The sequence below is a fragment of the Eubalaena glacialis genome, chromosome 12 (assembly GCF_028564815.1).
Source record: "Eubalaena glacialis isolate mEubGla1 chromosome 12, mEubGla1.1.hap2.+ XY, whole genome shotgun sequence".
Classification (NCBI taxonomy): Eukaryota; Metazoa; Chordata; class Mammalia; order Artiodactyla; family Balaenidae; genus Eubalaena; species Eubalaena glacialis.
In genome coordinates this window covers 104,814,137-104,834,568 of record NC_083727.1, presented here as the reverse complement: position 1 = coordinate 104,834,568, position 20,432 = coordinate 104,814,137, and the positions used below count along the sequence as shown (strand labels likewise).

The 20,432-nt window shown below is 36.0% G+C and overlaps 1 protein-coding gene across 1 annotated transcript in view; it reads left to right on the top strand.

The window, feature by feature from the left end:
* UBE3D (ubiquitin protein ligase E3D) overlaps positions 1–20,432 on the top strand; it is a 148,230-nt gene that overhangs the window by 32,592 nt on the left and 95,206 nt on the right. Inside the window, exons 5-8 of the mRNA XM_061207382.1 lie at positions 307–376; positions 8,613–8,682; positions 9,698–9,806; positions 12,880–13,043. Of these exons, the coding sequence (XP_061063365.1) occupies positions 307–376; positions 8,613–8,682; positions 9,698–9,806; positions 12,880–13,043 (413 nt within the window). The remainder of the gene's footprint in view (positions 1–306; positions 377–8,612; positions 8,683–9,697; positions 9,807–12,879; positions 13,044–20,432) is intronic.

The following is a 20,432-nucleotide window of genomic DNA, read 5'->3' as shown; positions in this document are numbered from 1 at the left end:
ATAAATGATGTTTGGAGGTGCTTTTTAGAAATGTAAGATGCTTCTTGTTCAAATTACTTGGCAACGTGTAGATTATCAGGAGCTGACTAGTTTGGAAAAATCATTCTGTTCATTTTGTCTTTAGACTTGAAAAAAGTGATCTCTGTGCATGTGAATTATGCATACAAGCTAAATGTATTCCCAGTATTTAGTAGATGGCAAAATAAAATGTAAAGTTCAATGTATACTCTAGAGACCATGTTAAAATTATATATTCCTTTTAAGAAAAGCTGAATGACATTTAAATGACATTTTTCTGTTCTACAGAAACCAAAGGCAAATACCAAAGTAATTTGTAAGCGTTGCAAGGTAATGTTGGGAGAGACTGTGTCACCAGGTAAGAATTTCATAATAAAAAAGCCAAAATGATTACCTTCTTGTTAAAAAAAAAAAACGGTAGAAGGAGATTTTATAGGAAATATATATGAAAGACGACTAATGCATGTTGTAGAATTGATGCTTTTAAAAATAGAAATCAACTAATATATCATCCAATATGCCAAGAATTTTGTGTATTTTGACCTTTGTAAGTACATAGTACTGAGTTTTAAGCATTAAGAAGTTGGGTCATTTTCAATATTTCATATCTTCTTTGTAGATATAAAGCAATAGTATAAAGCTTGTACTTGGGTCTATCTTAAAGAAGATTGGAGCTTTTTTCTTAATACAGCTCCACAGTCAGAAGAATTGGTTGCCAGAGATGATGGAGGAGATGCTTTTCCTGGCTGTTGTCTGCCTCAGGGCTGTGTTTTGAGGCTTGGAGGTTGGGGGTGCAGAGAACCTGTTGAAACATTCTGAGTTTTGTACTCTCTTCCTTGTTCTTTTTTTCCAATAGTGTTAATTATATTTTACATAAAGCCTATGTTATACCACTTTCCAATATAATAATGAAATCCTGATAATTAAAATGCATCACTCTTTAAAGATATGGTTTAAAAATGTCTAGAGAGCTACAGCATGCTGTGTTAGCTTTGTGGGTGAAGAATAATTGTTTTTAATAGAATTAATTAGAAGATGTGAGTTAAGTGAAACTGTTGTACTCAAGGGAAGGCAGATGGTGGCATTTTTTTGTTTGTTTTTTAAGCTCATCAGAGTCTCATAACTTGCTCTGAGAGAACAGAAAAGGAAGAATGAGTAGTTGTAAAGGATGCCACCCTCAATGTCATTTTTGGAGAATGAAAACAAGTCCCTTAAGCAATGACTTAGAAAATCTTAAGGCTTCCAGTTTAAATAAGGTGAATTGATTTTTTTCATGCTTTTCTCTCCTCCCTGAAGCCCAGTTAAAATGTCAGTTAAGGAATAAAAAAAAGAAAGACATCCACAGAGACAAAGAGAAATGGGGAGGAAACAGTGATGTGAAATAGAGGTGTAAGCAAACTTTTTTTGGAAGCTGTAGAGCTGAGACGGGTAGGAACACACTTGGCAGTGTGGAGGAAGCTGCAACCTTGGTGTCTGCAGAAGACCATTTAGATAAGGAGTGAGCCAGTTCTCACTGTAGATCCCCAGAACTGGCCAGAGTTTAGAGGTAGCAGGTAAGAGGGACAAGGGACTGAAAGCAGGATGATTAATGCAAAGTTTGTATATGGAGCCATAAGATTCCTAAGACTCTTTCTCCGCTTGCAACTTACTTGTGCTCTCAAGGTAGGAGATTGGAGCAGCCTTTCTTGGAATAAGGGAATGGAAGTGTACTAACCAGAGAAAAGATCTGCAGACACTGATTCTCAGGGGTCGTGTAACAGCAAAAAAATGAGCTTATATTCAGCCATCCTACTCTCAACAAGCCTTATATCTACACACAAGAGCTCCCTCTCAGCATTTTACTACCTTACACTTAAATCTGAATAGATTGCTGAGAATCAGTAAATATTAAAAAGAGTCCAAAGCAAATAAATAATCAAGTAAACAGAGTAGACGCATTGAGAAGAAACAAATTATGTATAAAACGGAAGAAAATCTTTTAAAAAACCATAATAAATGTCCTTGGATAAATGAAATAATATTATCTCTATAATTCGGAGAATGTCGAATTAAAGATGTCATAGCTTGAAAAAACTAACCAAAGGACTGGAAAATAAAATTAAGGAACTATTTCAGAAATAAGGACCAAAAGACGGAGGTTGAAAATTGGAAAGGAAATTTCAAAAAAATGATCATGTAAGTTTCCTGAGGATAGGAATATTGTCTATCTCATTTATCATGATAACCACAGTACTTAGATCAATATCTGGCACATAGTGGGTACCCAGTAAATATTTGTTGAATAAGTGAATGAATTGAGCCTTTTATGGCATCCAACATCTAGCTAGGAGAAATTCTAGAAAGAGAGAATAGAGACAACAGGGTGGGGGAAATTATCAAAGAACAAAAATACCAAAAACACATTAAAAAGGTATTTCCCAGAGCTAGGGCTTAAGTTTCTCAACTGAAAGAGCCCACTAAGTGTCTCATATAATTAATGGAGGGGTGACAGGGAAGCTACTTAAAGCCACGTAATTGAGTGATTTCCAAACGCCAAAGATGAAGTTTCTAGAGAGAAAAAAGCAGGTAATGTACAAAGTATTAGGAATTAGAATGGCACTGAACTTCTTAATAGCAGTGTTGAAAGCTAGAAGACAATGAAGAATGCCCTCATAATTTAGAAGGAAAAAGATTTTCAACCCAGAATAATTCAATAGACAGTCAAACTGTCAGTCAAGTATGAAGATTATAAATACATATTTGGAAATACAGGGTCTCAAAACATGGACCTCAAAGTTATATTTTCCTTAGGAATCTACCATAGGGTATGCATCACCAAAACTAGGGATTTAACCTCAAAAGAGAAAGTGTGGGATTTGGGGAACAGATTGTCCAACACAGGAGAATGAGATAAGGAAGTCCCAGGGTGAGGGATGTACAGCAGGCATTACAGCCTGGATTGAAGCAAGGGGAGAGAAATTGTAATAAAGACTTTTTCAGTTATACACTGAAACTGGTAAATTTGTTGAATTGTTTAACCACATGTAACAAATAATCTTGAGACAAGCCATTTCATCATATGGGAAGAATTAACTAAAGGTGTTTGGAAAAACTAAACACATGAAAAAGAAAGCAGTTATGTGCTGCAGGAAAACAGAAGATTGAACAAAAAAGGAAGCACTTCCATGGTATCATTACGGTCACAACAACGTGAACACTGAATATCAATTTAACCAAAAATCTTTATGATGTAATATATAAGTATATTAGGAGGTCATTGTATGTGAATATGTGTGTGGGGTGATGTAAGAGAGCTATATCCACATCTACTCTAGAAGTAAATTAGTAGGACTCCAATTCCAAAAATGGTGGCATAAAGAGAATGGATAGTTCTACTCTGTAGGAAACAAGTACTGAACTGTACAAGTTCAGAAGAACAGCCACTAGAAAATAACCAAAATGAAGCAATGATTTGAGAGGTGTAGTTACCAAAAACTGCTACTGTCTTGGGTTAGAATGGCAAATTTGTGACCTTTTTTTGCTTGGGATCATTGCCATACTTCACATGCCCCCCAAACTTGGGCAGGAAAGAAAACACAGCTTTATTATCTATAGGTGGTAGGTTTGGTTCAGGGTAAGCAAAGGAGAAAGTAGAAATTTAAGAGGGATATTTTGGAAGCAAGAGGGCCATGGAGGGGCTGAGCTGATAACTTCTTAACCCGGCTCTGGCTGATTGCAAAACTATACATGCATACAATAGATGCCAGGGAGTCCAATAAGAATTGAAAGCTTGGGGAGACCAGAAAATTTGCTGTGCCTTTGATTGCATTCCTCAATTCACACACAACTTGGGCAGCAGAAGATGGTAAGCCTTAATGGCTTGAGGCATTTGAGCAGAACCTCTCCCCAAATTTGCAGACAACCAAACTGTGCAGAGATAGTGAATACTCTCTAGGGAGTCAGGCTAAACAAAATAGAACTGAGCAGAGACATTAGTGACTACACACTGTGGGAAGACATATTTCCTGGTTTAAGTCCAAGCTTGGTAATTGACCTATAAACCAATTACCCTTAAAAGGACAAAGCAAGGGACTTCCCTGGTGGCACAGTGGTTAAGAATCCGCCTGCCAACGCAGGGGACATGGGTTCGGACACAGGTTCGAGCCCTGGTCCAGGAAGATCCCACATGCTGCGGAGCAACTAACCCCGTGCACCGTAACTACTGAGCCTGCACTCTAGAGCCCACGAGCCACAACTACTGAGCCCACATGACACAACTACTGAAGTCCACACACCCTAGAGCCTGAGCTCTGCAACAAGAGAAGCCACTGCAATGAGAAGCCCGCACACCACAACGAAGAGTAGCCCCCGCTTGCCACAGCTAGAGAAAGCCCGTGCGCAGCAACGAAGACCCAACACAGCCAAAAATAAATAAATAAAAATAAATTAATTTAAAAAAAAAAAGGACAAAATCCAGAATTGGTACAGTGTATTACATACAATGTCCTACTTTCTTACAGAAATTATTAGCCATGCAGAGAAAGAGAAAGGAGTGACTCATACTCAAGGAAAAAGCAGGACTCAATAAATAGGTGCTAGGTAAGCACAAATGTTAAATTAGGAGACAAAGATGTTGAAGTAGCTAATTATAAATATGGCAAAGAATTAAAAAAAACAAAAAACCTCTTGAGTGAACTAATAGCAAATCTCAACAAATTGGAAACTTCAGAGAATGAACCAGTTGGTAATTACAGAGCTGAAAAGTACAATAACGAAAGAAAAATTCACTAGATTACTAAAACCTCATATTTGAGGTGACAGAAGAAAAAAAATGTTGAACTTGAAGATAGATGAATAGAAATTAACCAATCCAAAGAACAGAGAAAAAATTCTCAAAATGAAGAGAATGTCAGAGATTTGTGGAACAATATTAACTGTTTCAATAAATGTGTAAGTGAAGCTTTAGAAGGTGAGGAGAAAAAGAAAGGGTCAGGGAAAAAATGTAGAAAAAAAAATGGTTGAAATCTTGTCAAATTTGGTGAAACATTTTAACTTTTGGGTCCAAGAACTACAGTGAATCTCAAGTAGGATAAACACAAAGAGCATTTCACCCAGGCATGTTGTGGTCAAACTGATAAAAGCCAGAAGTGAAGAGAGAATCTTGAAAGTAGCAAGAGAAAACAAAACATCACATATAGGGATTTCATTAAGAATTAAGGCCAACTTCTTATAGAAGCAATGACAGCCAATATACACTAAAATGAGATATTCAAAATGCTGGGGGAGGGGCTTCCCTGGTAGCGCAGTGGTTAAGAATCTGCCTGCCAATGCAGGGGACACGGGTTCGAGCCCTGGTCCAGGAAGATCCCACATGCCGCAGAGCAACGAAGCCCATGCACCACAACTACTGAGCCTGCGCTCTACAGCCTGCGAGCCACAACTACTGAGCCCGCGTGCCACAACTACTGAAGCCCGCATACCTGGAGCCCGTGCTCCACAACAAAAGAAGCCACCACAATGAGAGGCCCACACACCGCAACAAAGAGTAGCCCCCGCTTGCTGCAACTAGAGAAAGCCCGCGCGCAGCAACGAAGACCCAACACAGCCAAAAATAAATAAATAAAATAAATTAATTTATTAAAAAAAAATGCTGGGGGGAAAACAAACAAAAACACCTTTCATCTAATCTATATCCAGCAAAGCTCTCCTTCAAAAATGAAGGCAAAATAAAGACATTTTTATATAAACAGATGGAAATAATGCATTACTAGCAGACAATGCTAAGGAAAGTTCTTCAGGCTGACAATGCTAAGGAAAGATATGGTAATTGGAATCCACAGGAAGGAATGAAGAGAAGATAAATGGAAAATATGTGGGTTAATTAGCACAAAAGCAAACTCAAAAGAGGTTAGCATAAAATTGAAAACTACCTGTTCCCTGCCATTTGCCAGTTCTTTAAAAGTAGAACTTTTGATTGCTTTGAGAAGTAAGGACAGAAGTCAAAGACTACACAAAGTAAGAACCTAGTAGGTGACTGTACAAAAATATGAGACCCTGAATGGCCGTACCATTCACCTTCACACAGTAAAGGTGAATCAGAAGTGAAACAAGCCTGTGGAATTACAGACAGGTATCAGTTCTTTGGGACATTAGGAATTTCAAATCTTTAACTTAGTCTGTGTTGGACTAGACATAATGCCATGGTCCTGGGAAAATCAAATGCAAGTCACCTCTGGAGGAAAATACCTTCATTGTAAAACTCATATTATTCCCGCAAATAATTTGTCAAGTTCAGTGTTTACCATACAACCAAACATAAATAAGCACACAAGTAAACAACATCCATCCACAAGAACTAACAAAAATAGCAAACAATAGAAACAGACTTATGTTATTGGAATTATCAAATGTAAACTGTAAAACAACCATGCTTACTATTTTTAACAATACAAAAGACAGGTTAGAAGATATCAAAAGGAAAAGGGAACTATAACAATAAGCATATTTGGAAAAGAATTTCTAAAAAATATAATTGAAATTTAAAACTCAGTGGGTAGTTTAACAGCAGGTTAAACTAGGTACAAAGTGGAGAATGAGTTAATGAACAGAAGATAGATGAGAAGAAAAATCTGTAATCCAGCACAGAGACACAAGAAGGTAAAAAATATAGAAGAGAGGGTGAGAGACATAAAACACAGAGGAGATCTAATGTATGTTTAATCAGACTTCTAGAAGGAAAAGAGAAATAGAATAGAGCATAGGCAATATTTGAAGAGATAGTTGCTGAGAATTTTGCAAAAATGACAAAGAACAACAGTTTGTAGTTTGAAGTCCAAAGAATTCTACTTAGATGAGGCCCAAGTAAGAGAAATAAAAAGAAGTCTATAGCTAGACACATCAGGGATACTGCAGAAAAATAAAAAAAAGAAAAGAAAATCTTAAAAGTAACCAAGGAAAAATGACATCACCTTCAAAGGAACAGCAGAAATGGAGGTTTGAAGACAGTGGAATGAAGTGGAATGATAGTGTGCACAAAGGTTAAACACTGCTAACCGAGGATTTTATATCAGGAGAAAATGTCCTGATATGAAAGAATCAAGACAAAGATAAATATATTCTCTGTCAAACAAAAGCTAGGATAATTCAATTCTAATGGTCTGGTTTCTTATGAAAAGAAATTTTACCTGTATATTAAGTAAAAGAAAACGATCCCAGATAGAAAGTCTAAGTTCAAGAAGGATTGGTAAAGAAAGTGGTAAATATGTGGGTGACACTAAATGAATGTTAACTGTGTAAATCAATAATACCTTGTGGGATTAAAATTATGGAATTAAATTATAGTTTAACAACAGATGGGACAAAAGGGATCACTTTATAATGTTAAAAGGTTCAGTTCTGCATCTAATAACATGACTTCAAAATAGTAAAGTGAAAAATTGGACTTCAAGGGGAAATGTATAAATTAATCATCATGACTCTAGATATATAATAATCTGTTAAACTTTTAAATTTGTTTTTTTGCCTTTTTCTGTGTGTTATACTGAGCAGTTATAAACATTTATAGAAAATCTACAAGGAACAACTTCCCATCTTATTAAAACAATTAAAAAATTGTTAGCACACCATTTTTAATGAATGTATATAATTCTCTTGCCTAAATGTATAGTTGTTTATTTAATCCAACCATCCTCAATTTTTAGAAATTTCAGTATTTTTCTATTAATATTATAAGCACCTTAATAGATAAATGTTACAGATATCTGTGAGTATTTCTTTGAGATAAATTTTTAGGCATTTAATTATGGTGTCAAAATATATAAACATTTTTAAGGCCTTCACCAAATGGCTTTCCAGAAATTTATTATTTGCACTCCTGACAGCAGAATGTGAGCAGGTGTATCCAATTCTCCATATCTTCATTGCTGCTGCACTTTATCATTCAAAAATATGTTATTTATTTGATGCTGAAAAATATTTTAATTTCCATTTCATTACTAGTGAGTGAACGTTTTTCATGGATTTTTTAAAAAATCCAAAATGGTTATGTTTATATTCAGTTCTATTAAATATTTAGTTTACTGTTTAAATTTTTCTGTAAATGAAGGACTCAGATAACCAGATTTGGTAACAATTGCACATTAATCGACTCAGTGAGATTCTGGGTAAATATTAACGTGAGGTTCACAGCTTCTGTTCATGGGCTTTAGAATACTGTGATTAAAAAGCCTTTTTCAGTGACTCCTAGTTTTGTGGCTACTCTGTAGAAATGAGGAAACCAAATGACTAATTTTTAGGTGAGTGGGCTATGGCTGTGATGTGACTAGTTATTATAACCTTGCATACGTGTGAGCAGAGTCTTGCTGCACCAGGCTCACCTGGCCACGTGCTCTGATAAAACAACATGGAGTTATCTGAAGTCTCAGACTGTCTACTTGTAGTCATCATTGCTTTGTCTTCTGATACTAAGTCATTTTTGGAAAAGTTTTACTAAATGGTAACTGTACCAGTATAACGAATATTTGGTTTGGAATGTCTTAATTTGAAACTAGCATGTCCACAACAGAAATATTAATGTATTGGGGAGATCTTTTAATATTCTTATTTTTTGTTTCTAGAAACCACTAAGTTTTATATGACAGAGATAATTATTCAGCCATCTGAAAGAAATTTTCCCATCATACCAAGGTACAAATAGCTAATTGTGTTCTGTAATTTCACATGTAAGGAAAGATAGGTATTTGGGAATTATTAATTATAATTATTTATTGTAAGTGGTTATTTGGGAATTCATTTTTATTTATACCCCTCTTTGTTTGGAAAGGAAAAATAAAAGTCTTTGGAAAGGTTTTTAGGTAGTGGAACCAAACCACAGATATGAAAGATTTGAGGATTTATTTATGGTTTGCTTCCGTAATGGTATAGACAAATGTGCTCTTATAAATCTTCTAGTTCTGAAAGTTTTTTGTGTTTCTTTTTATGTGCTAGATACCCAAGGTTTTATAATATAATCATCAATAGGTTTTTGAGTAATTATTTCTGGTTTTAATTTAACTTACTTGAAACATGGGTTAGTTTTCAAATGACTTGTGCATTTTTAAAAAGAATGTTACTTAGCCACTCAATCCATTATTAGTGTTTCTTTTCTTAGAATCTTTTTAGTCTTGCAAATGAAAGTTAACTGAAGTATGTCTTTATTTCAGCTAATGATGTCTAAAAATTAGGGCTCTCTGAATATAACCTTGAACTTTATCCTCCTATAAATACTTTGATTCTGTACCTCAGAGCTGACACTCTGAGGGGATACAGATGGAAAACATTGGAGATAATACTGTCTAATGTTTGGGAGGAAATTTCTTACCTTCTTTTTTAACTTAGTTATTCACTGTTGAATGTGCCGCAGCACAAATGGATTATTGACTTGTCTAACAGTATTTTTTTATTTAGTGGGGGGAATAGTTAGGTTTGGGGTGGAAAATGTATTAAGGGTCAAAGAATGGGTTATAGGAAGACTGGTGCAAACGCAAATACATTACAGTAGATTAAAATTAGCATAGGTTGTGAGGGGGATGGGCAGCATATAGAAAACTCCAACATGCACCCACCTCTGCCTTACAGGTGCCCTGTGGGTATTTTTGGCTCATCCTGCCAGGTAGAGTTATTACGAGAGGCACATTGTGAAAATTCGTTTGTGTTCAAACAGGTCTCAGTTTGTGCAGAGCGTTATTGCCCAGTGCCTGATGGAACTCTCCTCTGCTAGAAGCACTTTTAGATTCGCTCTTCAAGGACACGACGGCAAAGCGTACATCTTGGTAAGAAATGATTTCACCCAGCTCTTTGTAGCCTAGTAATCCAGGGTCTCAGAAATTCTTTGGTTTTTGTCATTCTTTTTTCTTAATTCTCGGGTCTAGAAAATAAATGATGAAAAATTGAGTTTTTAATCTCAGTTTAATTCACAAATCAAATCCCCTTTATTGAACAAGTGATTTAAGTGCCTCTGCGTGCTAGGTACTAGGGATTTAGAGACAGCTACAACCTGATCCCTCTGTAGAAGCTCATGCCACAAGATGAAGTTTTTCCTACTCTTAGTTTTTAATGGCTTTCTTGGTCAGTGTAACACAATTCTGTCTTTCTCACTTTTTTCCCCATTTGATACTCTTATGGTTAAAATACGTTCTGTTGCTCCTGTTTTTGTTTTTATTGTTTTGTGTGTGTGTGGTAAGAACACCTAACGTGATCTACCCTCTTTATAGATTTTTCAGTGCACAATACAGCATTGTTAGTTATAGGCACAGTGTTGTAGAACCGGTCTCTAGAACTTACTCACCTTGCCCAACTAAAACTTTATACCCTTTGATTAACAACTCCCCATTCTTCCCTCCCTCCAGCGCCTGGCAACCAGCATTCTACTTTCTGCTTCTATGAGTTAGACTATTTTAGATTCCTCGTGTAAGTGGAATCATGTAGTATTATCCTGCTGTGTCTGACTTGTTTTATTTATCATAATGTCCTTGAGGTTCATCTGTACTGTTGCATATTTCAAGATTTCTTTCTTTTTAGAGGCTAAATAATATTCCATAGGGTGTATGTACCGCATTTTCTTCATCCGTTCATCACTGGTGGACAGTTAGAGTGTTTCTGCATCTTGGCTATTGTAAACAGTGCTGCAGCGAACATGGGAGTGCAGAGATCTCTTTGAGATCCTGATTTCAGCACTTGGATGTTTGAGAAGTAGTAGCAAGTTTTGGAGAAGGGGCTCCGCAGTTAGCAGAATCATCCCCTACACGTACCACAAGCATTTAATATTAAACTGGTCCTGTCAAAAATAACATTCTGCAGAAAACAATTGGGGACATAATGTGAAAATCCAAGATCGAGGGCCCACGTCTTTTCTCTGCCTCCACGCCTGTTTTATTCAACCAGTAAACATATATTGAGCACTTCTTATTTGAAAGACACTGTCCTGGGTGCTCAAGATAGAACCAAAATGCCTTTGAGGACCTCGCAAGCTAATAAGGGAGCATGGTAGCTAAAAGGAGAGAGGGATTGAGGTGGTTATTAGGTGTTGCTCTGTGGCTGTCCATTATCACAGGGACCCCATGCTTCTCTAATTCCACATAATTTCTATTCAAAGCTAAAATATTTTCTAACTCAGGTTGATACTAAGTATACCTCATAGTCCTAGTCTGAAATCAGTCTTATTTTTTTTTTTTCACCTTTTTTTTCGGCCATACCGCGCACCTTGCGGGGTCTTAGTTCCCTGATCAGGGATCAAACCCGTGCCCTCTGCACGTGGAAGTGCGGAGTCCTATCCACTGGGCCACCAGGGAATTCCCTTAATTTCCTTTTATTGCAAAGTTTTCAAGTTGAAAATCAGGAGTAGGAACTTTTTAAACTTACTGCTAATGTATATTTAAATTAAAATTCTTTTCTTTTTTATAAAAGTAATACAGTCTTGAAACACATTCTGACAACATGAAGAACATAAAAGAAGTGGTAGTTCCCCTGTCCTGTCCCCTCTTCTGCCCCGCTGTGTCATACCATCCGGAGGTAATCATTCACAGTCTGACATGCGTACTTCATCATTCTTTTCCCTGTTTACACTTCTATGTACATACGCCCACAGGTATTTGTAAAAATAACATAATGATGTGATTAGCATCGTTCTTCAACATGCATTCTTCACACAACGAGGTATCATGAGGCTTGTTTCTTGTTAGTGTAAATATGGATTGGACTCTTACTAATGAGTAGAATTCCACTGTATGGCCAGTAAAGACAGTGCTGCAGGGAAAATCATCTTTGCACGTGTATTTTAGTACTTCAGAAGCAGATCTTTCTCATCTTATGCAGTATTGGAATTTGTGCATTTTAAACTCTGATAATTATCACCTATAAAAAGTTGGACTAATTTATCCCTTATGAACATCCTTTATCCCTTATAGACATTCTTGGTGCCTCCCCCCAGGGGAGGTCCCCTCTCCTCGGCTGGTCCCCCCCTTTCCCATTGCTGAGAATGTTGCCTGCTCACGGCTCACAGTCGTCCTCTTCTCCAGAGACTTGTCCCATCCTGACAGATGCTGCCTGGCCCGGGAGTTCCTGTCCTCCGCCGTCCGCCACCCCTGCCCCACTCAGCCCACTGCCGATGACCCGACCCTGGGCTACAAAACCTGCCATCTCCTGTCTCAAGATGGGACAGACTCTGTAGGTGAATTCAGGCTTCAGAGCTCCCTGTGAGATCAGGCTGAGTCCACACTGTTGGCTACCCTGCCTTATCTTCTTGCCCTCCCTCCCTTTCTCCTGAGAGCATTTCCTCAGTGAATCACCTGTGTCCAAATCCCAAAACAGTCTTCCATGAGCAACGTGTGGGAATACCTGCTCCAAACCCCTCTTCTGAGCTGACTGTTATCAGTCTTTTTGTATTTGCCAATCTGATAAGTGAAAAGGGGTGGCACAAAATTTTGCATTTCCTTATTACTAGTTAACATTGTTATATATTTATCGCTTATTTCTTCTTTTTATATTCTGTTCAATTCTGTTCATATTCTTCGCCTGTATTTCTCTTGGGCTGTTTTGTTTTGTTTTTTTTCCCTTATTGATTGCCAGGAGCTCTATATATTATGGATCATAACTTTGTATGTATTAAATATTTTCTCCTAATCAGTTGTCTTTTCTTTAAAAACTTTATGTTGTCAGTGGCTCTACCAAAGGTTATACTTTGAGAGGCTTACCCTACTTAAAAGTTATATATGTGATATTTTTTCTGGTGTTTTATAGTTTTGTCTTTTTTTTTATGGTTTTGTTTTTGTTTTTTTGAGTGGTGGTATGAGGTATGAATAGGGTTGTGATATTCTTGTACTTGGACTTCTCTCTCCGTGTCTTTAGCTATGGCTTTTAAACTCAGACAGTTTGGTGATTGAAGCTTTGGAAAGTTCCACAAGTATCAAAAAATTCCCTCTGTTGGAAGACTTATTGAAGGCCGATTCTAGTTCTGCCTGGAATGCTGTCAAGGTCCTCTACCAGCCATGCATCAAAAGCAGGAATGCAGAGTAAGTCTTGCTTTTGTTTTCTCCCTCCACATTTGTTTTCCTTTCTGTTGCCACATTGGTGTTAAGAAATTAAGGAATTAAATGGGACTGTACCACTTCCCTACTTGATGCTTCTAGCAATCATACTACCCATTGTGCTTTAAAAATGGGTTGAATCATTACAGGTTGTTCATGCTAATGTGCAGAAAGCTTGCTTTTACTGAAAATAATTGGTCTTTTTTTTTTTTTTTTGTAATCTCAGCTGTCTGTACATATGGCTGCAGGACCAAATCAGGCTTCAACAGCTATGACTATTTACTGATAAACACTTTCCAGGCATTTGGGATACAGTTGTGAACAAAACGCAGCCCCTGCCTCCTGGGGTTGTCATCCTCATAGGGAGAAAGAAGGCAGGCCATAAACAAAACAGACAAAACATTAAAGACTGATATGGCTCTTCCTGTAAGTCAGGTGCTCATATGAGGGCTTCTCGCTCCTTTAAGGCCAACAACAACCCTGTGGGGTAGGTACACTTATCACCCCATTTTAAAGACAAGGACACTGAGACACAGGTGTGAAATGTAAAGCAAGTTAGTAGGGTGTAGGAGGTTGGCATTTTGTACTGAAAAGTCAAAGAAGGTTCCTCAGATAAAATGATATTTAAGTGGAAAACTTGAAGGCAGTGAGGGAGTGAGCCATATCTGAGGAAGAGCATTCTTGGCAGAGGGAACAGAAAATGTTCTTATTTAAACAGATTGGAAGTTTATACTTGTCCTGTACTGTCTGATGGGTTTGATCAAATTTGTACTAAGAACAGAAAGATCCCAGCCTTCTTCTGGGAAGTAAATAAGAAATTTTTAAAAATTATTGCTTGTCTTTTCTTTTCTTTGAATTATGCAAGCAGTTCAAGTCATAAAATATTCAAACAGTAGAGACTTACATAAAGTAAACTGTGAAAGTTCTCCATCATGTCTCTCTCCAGAAGAAAAAAGTATGTTGTGAATTTTTCCACTTTTTTTCTATTTTGCATCTTAACATAATTTGCATGATGCATGTGTATTTTTTTACACTTAAAAAAACAAAAAACAAAACAACGACACACTGTGTCTTGGAGATTCTTTCCATGTCAGTGCTTGACATTTTATGAAATGGATGTACTGTAAGTAATTTAACCATTTTTCTGTTGATGGATATTTGGGTTATTACTTTTTTGCTGCTGTAATTAGTATTCCACTGTATGTTGTACATTTGTTTTGCAATTATGTGTACTTTTTTATGAGGTATTTCTAAAAGTAGAATTACTAAGTCAAAGGGTGTAACATTTAAAATTTAATAGGTAATATCAAATTATTTTGCAAAAAGGCATTGCAAATTTATACTCCCACATAAAGTTTCTATAAATGCCCATTTCCCTACACCCTCACCCAAGCTGCTACGTAGATTTTTGCCCATCTGATGCCAGTCTAAGTGAAACAGATTCAGTTGACTCTCCTTGTGTTTTATTGAAGCATGATCAGAGAATATGACATATATTTGATGCTTTGGGGACTTTGTTGAGGGGTGTGTGTGCGTGGTGTGTACCTTTATGTATTTAGATTTATATAGTCAAATTTATTAAAACTTTTTATTCCTCTTTTTTATTTATTTGAAACGTGGATATTTTGAGAAGGGTATGTTAAATCTCACGCTGTGATTATGGAAAAGTCATTTTCTTCTGGTTTTGATGCCTCTTTTCGCATTATATATTTTGAAGCTATGTAATTAGGTACATGAAAGGTTTGTGCCATAACGACTTGACTAATTGTGTATTTTATCAATAAGATTTTTCTCTCCTTTCATTTTATGTTATTTTTCTTTAATTCTAATTTGTCTGATGTTATTATTGCTATATTTACTTTCCTTTTTAAAAAATTATTGATCTATCTTTTTCCAATTGTGTTTTTTCAGTTGTGTGTTATTTTATCTTAGGTATATATCTTATTAACATTAACCTTGTAAACAACATTTAGCTGGATATTTTAAAACTCCAATGTGACAGTCTGTTTATTTTAATAGTAAACTTAATTAATTTACATTTATTGTGATTATTGATTTAGTTGAACTTAGTCTGCTAACTTTTACATTGGTTAGCTTCTCTGTGTCATTTCTTTCCTGTAATGATTTGAAAGTAAAAAAAAAATCTATTTCAAAATGATTTTTAATGGTTAACCTTAAATTTTTAATACATATCCTTATACTTTTTTTTCAAAGCTGTCAATATCTAGATTTATCTAGTATCCATTGTCTTCACCAAAACAAGAAATGACTCTTAACAGGGTTTCACATTCACTCTCTTGCTCCCTCCCGAATGCACTCTCTCCCTTTGTGATTCTGATGATGGTGGTTGTCTCTTCTTAAAGAAGTATCAAGCCAAAGCTCTACCCCTTTTGCTTACTTCTTACTTACACTCGTGCATTATGACCATAAATGTTTTTATGTTTTTATTGTGTAAGTCTGTTTCCATAAAAACATACAGGATTACTTGATGGTTTTAAAAATGTTTACAAATAGTATTATATTGTATGTATATTTTTACAATTTTTTTAAACTCATGATTCTTTGTTCCAGTTGTTTGATTTGATGAAGTCTAATAGCTCTTTTAAACTTGGACTGTAGTCAATCCTTGAATATCTGAAAATGTCTTGTACCTATTTTGTCTCTCTGAAAACCTTTAGGATTTTCTCTTTATCCTTGATTTCTAAGATTTCTTTCAGAAGTGTCTAAATGTAAGTGTTTATTCAAGATTTTCTCTAATGTCATAATCTGTCCTCAGTCTCTGAGAATCATAATTATACTTAAAGTCTGTTTTTTCTATTAACTCTTGTTCCTTGGATATTAACTCTTCTCTTTTGGAAAAAAAGAAAAACATTGTGTTTGGTACTGCGTTTCATGGTGTTGCTTTTCCCAAATGTTTGATGATTTTACTGGAATTCCTGCACTGGGCTGTAAACTCCAGGTGAGCCAGGACCTTGACCGTCTTGCTCATTACTCCATCTAGATGAGTGCTCGTAGAAGTGCTCAAAACATGCAATTTATGTTTACGTCTACGAAACATTTGTGAAGTGAATCACACATAGTTTTCTGCTTGTCCTTGTATTTGATAATTAATGTTCATCTATTGGTGACTGTTTGTTCTTGTTACCATAGCTTGCCTTTACGGACTGGTGAATGAGAACTCAAAGGAGATACTAGTCTGGATGTGCCTGTTTTTTGACAACTTTTGTGTGTCATGAAAAAGGAAGTGATTGTAGCTTTAGTTATGGTGGTGAACCTTGTATTCATTATTGTGAAGGATCTTTGCACTGCCTTTCTTCAGGAGTGTTAACAAGGACACAGTGCACCTGTCCCATCATTTCATGTATTTTTAACAAATCCCTGTGACACTGGGATGTAATGGACTATAAATATATAGTCCATTGTATTCTGCTGTGTTTATTAGTGGACTTTTTTTAACTCCACGTGTCTTGGGGATGAGTTGACATCCAGTAAATGAATTTATTACTTCAGTTTGCCTCTTCTATAAACCTACTTCTGTTGTGCTTTTTCTTCTCCTGCTGTTTGCCTCTGGGTCCTCCAAAGGTGGGGAGGAAATTTCGCAGGTTGAGTAAGCATCGTGTGAGTTATTTACTTTTGTCTTTTAAGGACATTAATTTCTTTCTTTTGGGGCATGACAGAGCAAACCGTAGACTCCCTGGCATATTTTTGGCACATGGGGTGGTATATTAACTATTTTAGTCCAATCGGCTAGAATTTTTTTCCTAGTGGAAGTGTGGATTGCCAGATGGCAGTCTAAAAGAGGAAAATAGCAAATGTAAGTATGGTTTTATTTCCTTGAGCACATACAAAAACATGGCATGTAATATTCTTAGAATGTTCTTTCTAGCAATAGACACGTCTCAACATTTTGAAGTCTATTGTCTTTTATTTAATCCCCCTCACCCTACCCACCCCAAGCCAGAGTTATCTTACAACTCACATTCTTTAGTTTGCATATCAAAGTTTAGATCCTAAATATTAACTTTTTAGCTTTGGACTCTTTTAAGTTCACTTCTGCAGTTTAATTCTGCTAATTCAGTAATTCACCTGTTGCCTCATAGTCTCTAGATTGGGGGTAATTTTGCCCCTCAAGGGACATTTGGTAATGTCTGGAGATATTTTTGGTTGTCACAGCTTGAGGGACCACTGGCATCTAGTAGGAGGTGGAGCTGGGATACTCTTAAACATCCTGCAATGCACTGGAGCCCTTACAACAAAGAATCATCCAGCCTCAAATGCCAGTAGTGCCAAAGTTGAGATACCCTGTTCTAGATTATCTCCTGAAATCAGGCTGTGTCTACCTTTTCCCTCTGGGGGTCACAACCCACACTTTCTTGAAATGGTATTTAGGCCAGCAAATAAGGGAAATTTTACTGTGGCATGGGTTAAAATATCTATAATCCCACATGTTAACTTTGGTTAGAATAAAACAGGATAAGTGGTAAAATATAGTGTAACTATTGCTACACTTCTCTCTTTTATGGGGGGGCAAACGTGAAGAATAGATGTATTTTTGTTAAACAATGACAAAGAACTTCATAGATATCAAGTCCTTTGTTCTCATATTTTTAAGAGAAGAGATCTTAGGGGAATGCATTCATTAAGTGCAAATAAGTGGGTTTTTTTTTTTATTTTAAGCTAAGCTGAAGTCTCTTTTGTATAAATTATATAAGTCCTAATATTGGTAGTGGTTCTTTCCACCTTTTTCAAAAGATACAATATCTGATTTAGGAATCTGGAAAATTTGAACTGATAAGAACTGTTCTATATTCTACTGTTAACAGCAGCATTTTCTTGCAAAAGGTATTGAGGGAAATGCTGATGATATGTTATATTCACCCCTAATTTTAGTAGGATTTAGCAATTAAATTTTATAAACTAAGTAGGTTTCTCTCTGTTGGCTAAATATTGGTTCTACAACAGAAGTATTGTTTTTGCCTTAAGATAGTCATCATTATTGCTTTTTCTAATGAAATAAAAACACATATCGTAAAATAGGTAGCAAGTGGGAAGCAACCGCATAGCGCAGGGAGATCAGCTCTGTGCTTTGTGACCACCTAGAGGGGTGGGATAGGGAGGGTGGGAGGGAGGGAGATGCAAGAGGGAAGAGATGTGGGAACATGTGTATATGTATAACTGATTCACTTTGTTATAAAGCAGAAACTAACACACCATTGTAAAGCAATTATACTCCAATAAAGATGTTAAAAAAAAATCTTATAAAAAAATAAAATAAAAAATAGGTATTTTTAAAAATAAATAAATAAATAAAAAATAAAATAAAATCTGTGGGCTATGTTAATGTATAGTCTACAGTATATAAGTTTAAGACTTTAAAAGGAGAACATAAATGCAATAGGGCTAATGAAAAAGAAAAAAAAAACACATATAAACCACACACGTATACATTTCCTATGCATAAAATAGTATTACTAGTTGTTTCTATTTGTGAAGTAGTATTTTTTAATCTCTTTTTTCTCTTTATTTCAGAAGGAAATTTGAAATTCTGCTTAATTTTTCTTTATTGTGGTAAAAATCACATAACAAAATTTAGCATCTTAATCATTTTTCAGTGTACAATTCAGAAATGTTAAGTGCAGTTGCCCTTTGAACAAAACCAACTGTGCAGTCAAAAATCCACTTGTAATTTATAATCAGCCCTCTGTGTTTGAGGTTCCTCTGTATCCACATTCACAGATTCAACCAACCACGGATCGTGTATTGAAAAAAATCCGCATATAAGTGGACCCACGCAGTTCAAACTCATGTTGTTCAGGGGTCAACTTTATATTCACATTGTTGTGAAACAGATCTCCAGAACTTTTTCATCTTGCAAATCTGAAACTGTACCCATTTTCCCCTTCCCCCAGCCTGTGGTAACCACCACTCTATTTTCTGTTTTTATGGGTTTGACTGCATTCATCTGCTAGGGCTGCCATAACAAAATGCCACAGACTGTATGGTTTACACAACAGAAATGTATTTTCTTACAGTTCTGGAGGCTAGAAGTCCAAGATCAAAGTGCCATCAGGATTGGTTTCTCTTCCTGGCTTGTAAATGGTTACCATCTTGCCGTGTCCTCACGTGACCTGTTCTCTTTGTACATGCACAGAGAGAGAGAAAAATCTGTGTCTCTTCTTCTGATAAGGACTGATAAGGCCCCATTCTTATGACCTCATTTAACTTAAGGACTTCCTTAAAGGCCCTATCTCCAAATACAGTCACATTGGTGGTTAGAGCCCTAACTGCATTCATATTCAGCACATGAATTTTGGGGGAGCCACAATTCAGTTCATCACATTGACTACGTTAGATACTTCATGTAAGTGGAATCATATAGTATTTGTCTTTTTGTAACTGACTTATTTCACTTAGCATAATGTCCTCAAGGTTCATCCATGTTGTAGCATGTAACAAGATTGCCTTCCTTTTTAAGGCTGAATACTATTCCATTGTATGTATATACCACTTTTTGTTTATCCATTCATTCCTCTACGGACGTTTGGGTTGCTTCCACCTCTTGGGTATTATGAGTAGTTCTGCTATGAACTTGGATGTGCAAATAGCTGAGACCCTGCTTTCAATTCTTTTGGATGTTTTGTTATTTTCTGGTTGTTTTTTTTTTTAGTAGCCATTCTAATGGATATGAGGTGGTATCTTATTGTGGTTTTGATTTGCATTTCTCTGATGATTAGTGATATTGAGCATCTTTTTGGCCATTTGTATATCTTCTTTGGAGAAATGTCTGTTCAAGTTCTTTGCCCATTTTTTAATGTAGTTATTTGATTTTTTTGTTGTTGAATTGTAGGAGTTCTTTATGTATTTTAATATTAACCCTTCATCAGACATATGATCTGCAAATACTTTTTCTTATTACATAGGTTGCCTTTTTATTCCGCTGACTGTGTTTTTTGATGCACAAAAGTTTTAAGTTTGATACAGTTCCATCTGTCTATTTTCACTTTCGTTGCCTGTGGTTTTGGTGTCATAGCTAAGAAATCATTGCCAAACTCTGCTTAGTTTTGAAGCTCTACACCTGATGCGCCAGAGACTATCATTGCCTGAAATACTTTGGAGATAAAAATCAGCGATTTTGAGATTTAGAGGAATTCGTCCTTTTGATTGATAAAAATATAAATCAAATGTTAATTTTTGCTAATTTTATATCCAACAAAACATCCAAGACCTGTTATTTACTAATTGCATAACCTGCTGAAACACTTCATATGAGCTTATGTGGATAGTGTGTGAATATGATGCTAGAATGAATACATGAATGAACAAGTGAATGAATGAATTGATATGTGTCACCAGCCCCTCAAGAGTACTTTATTA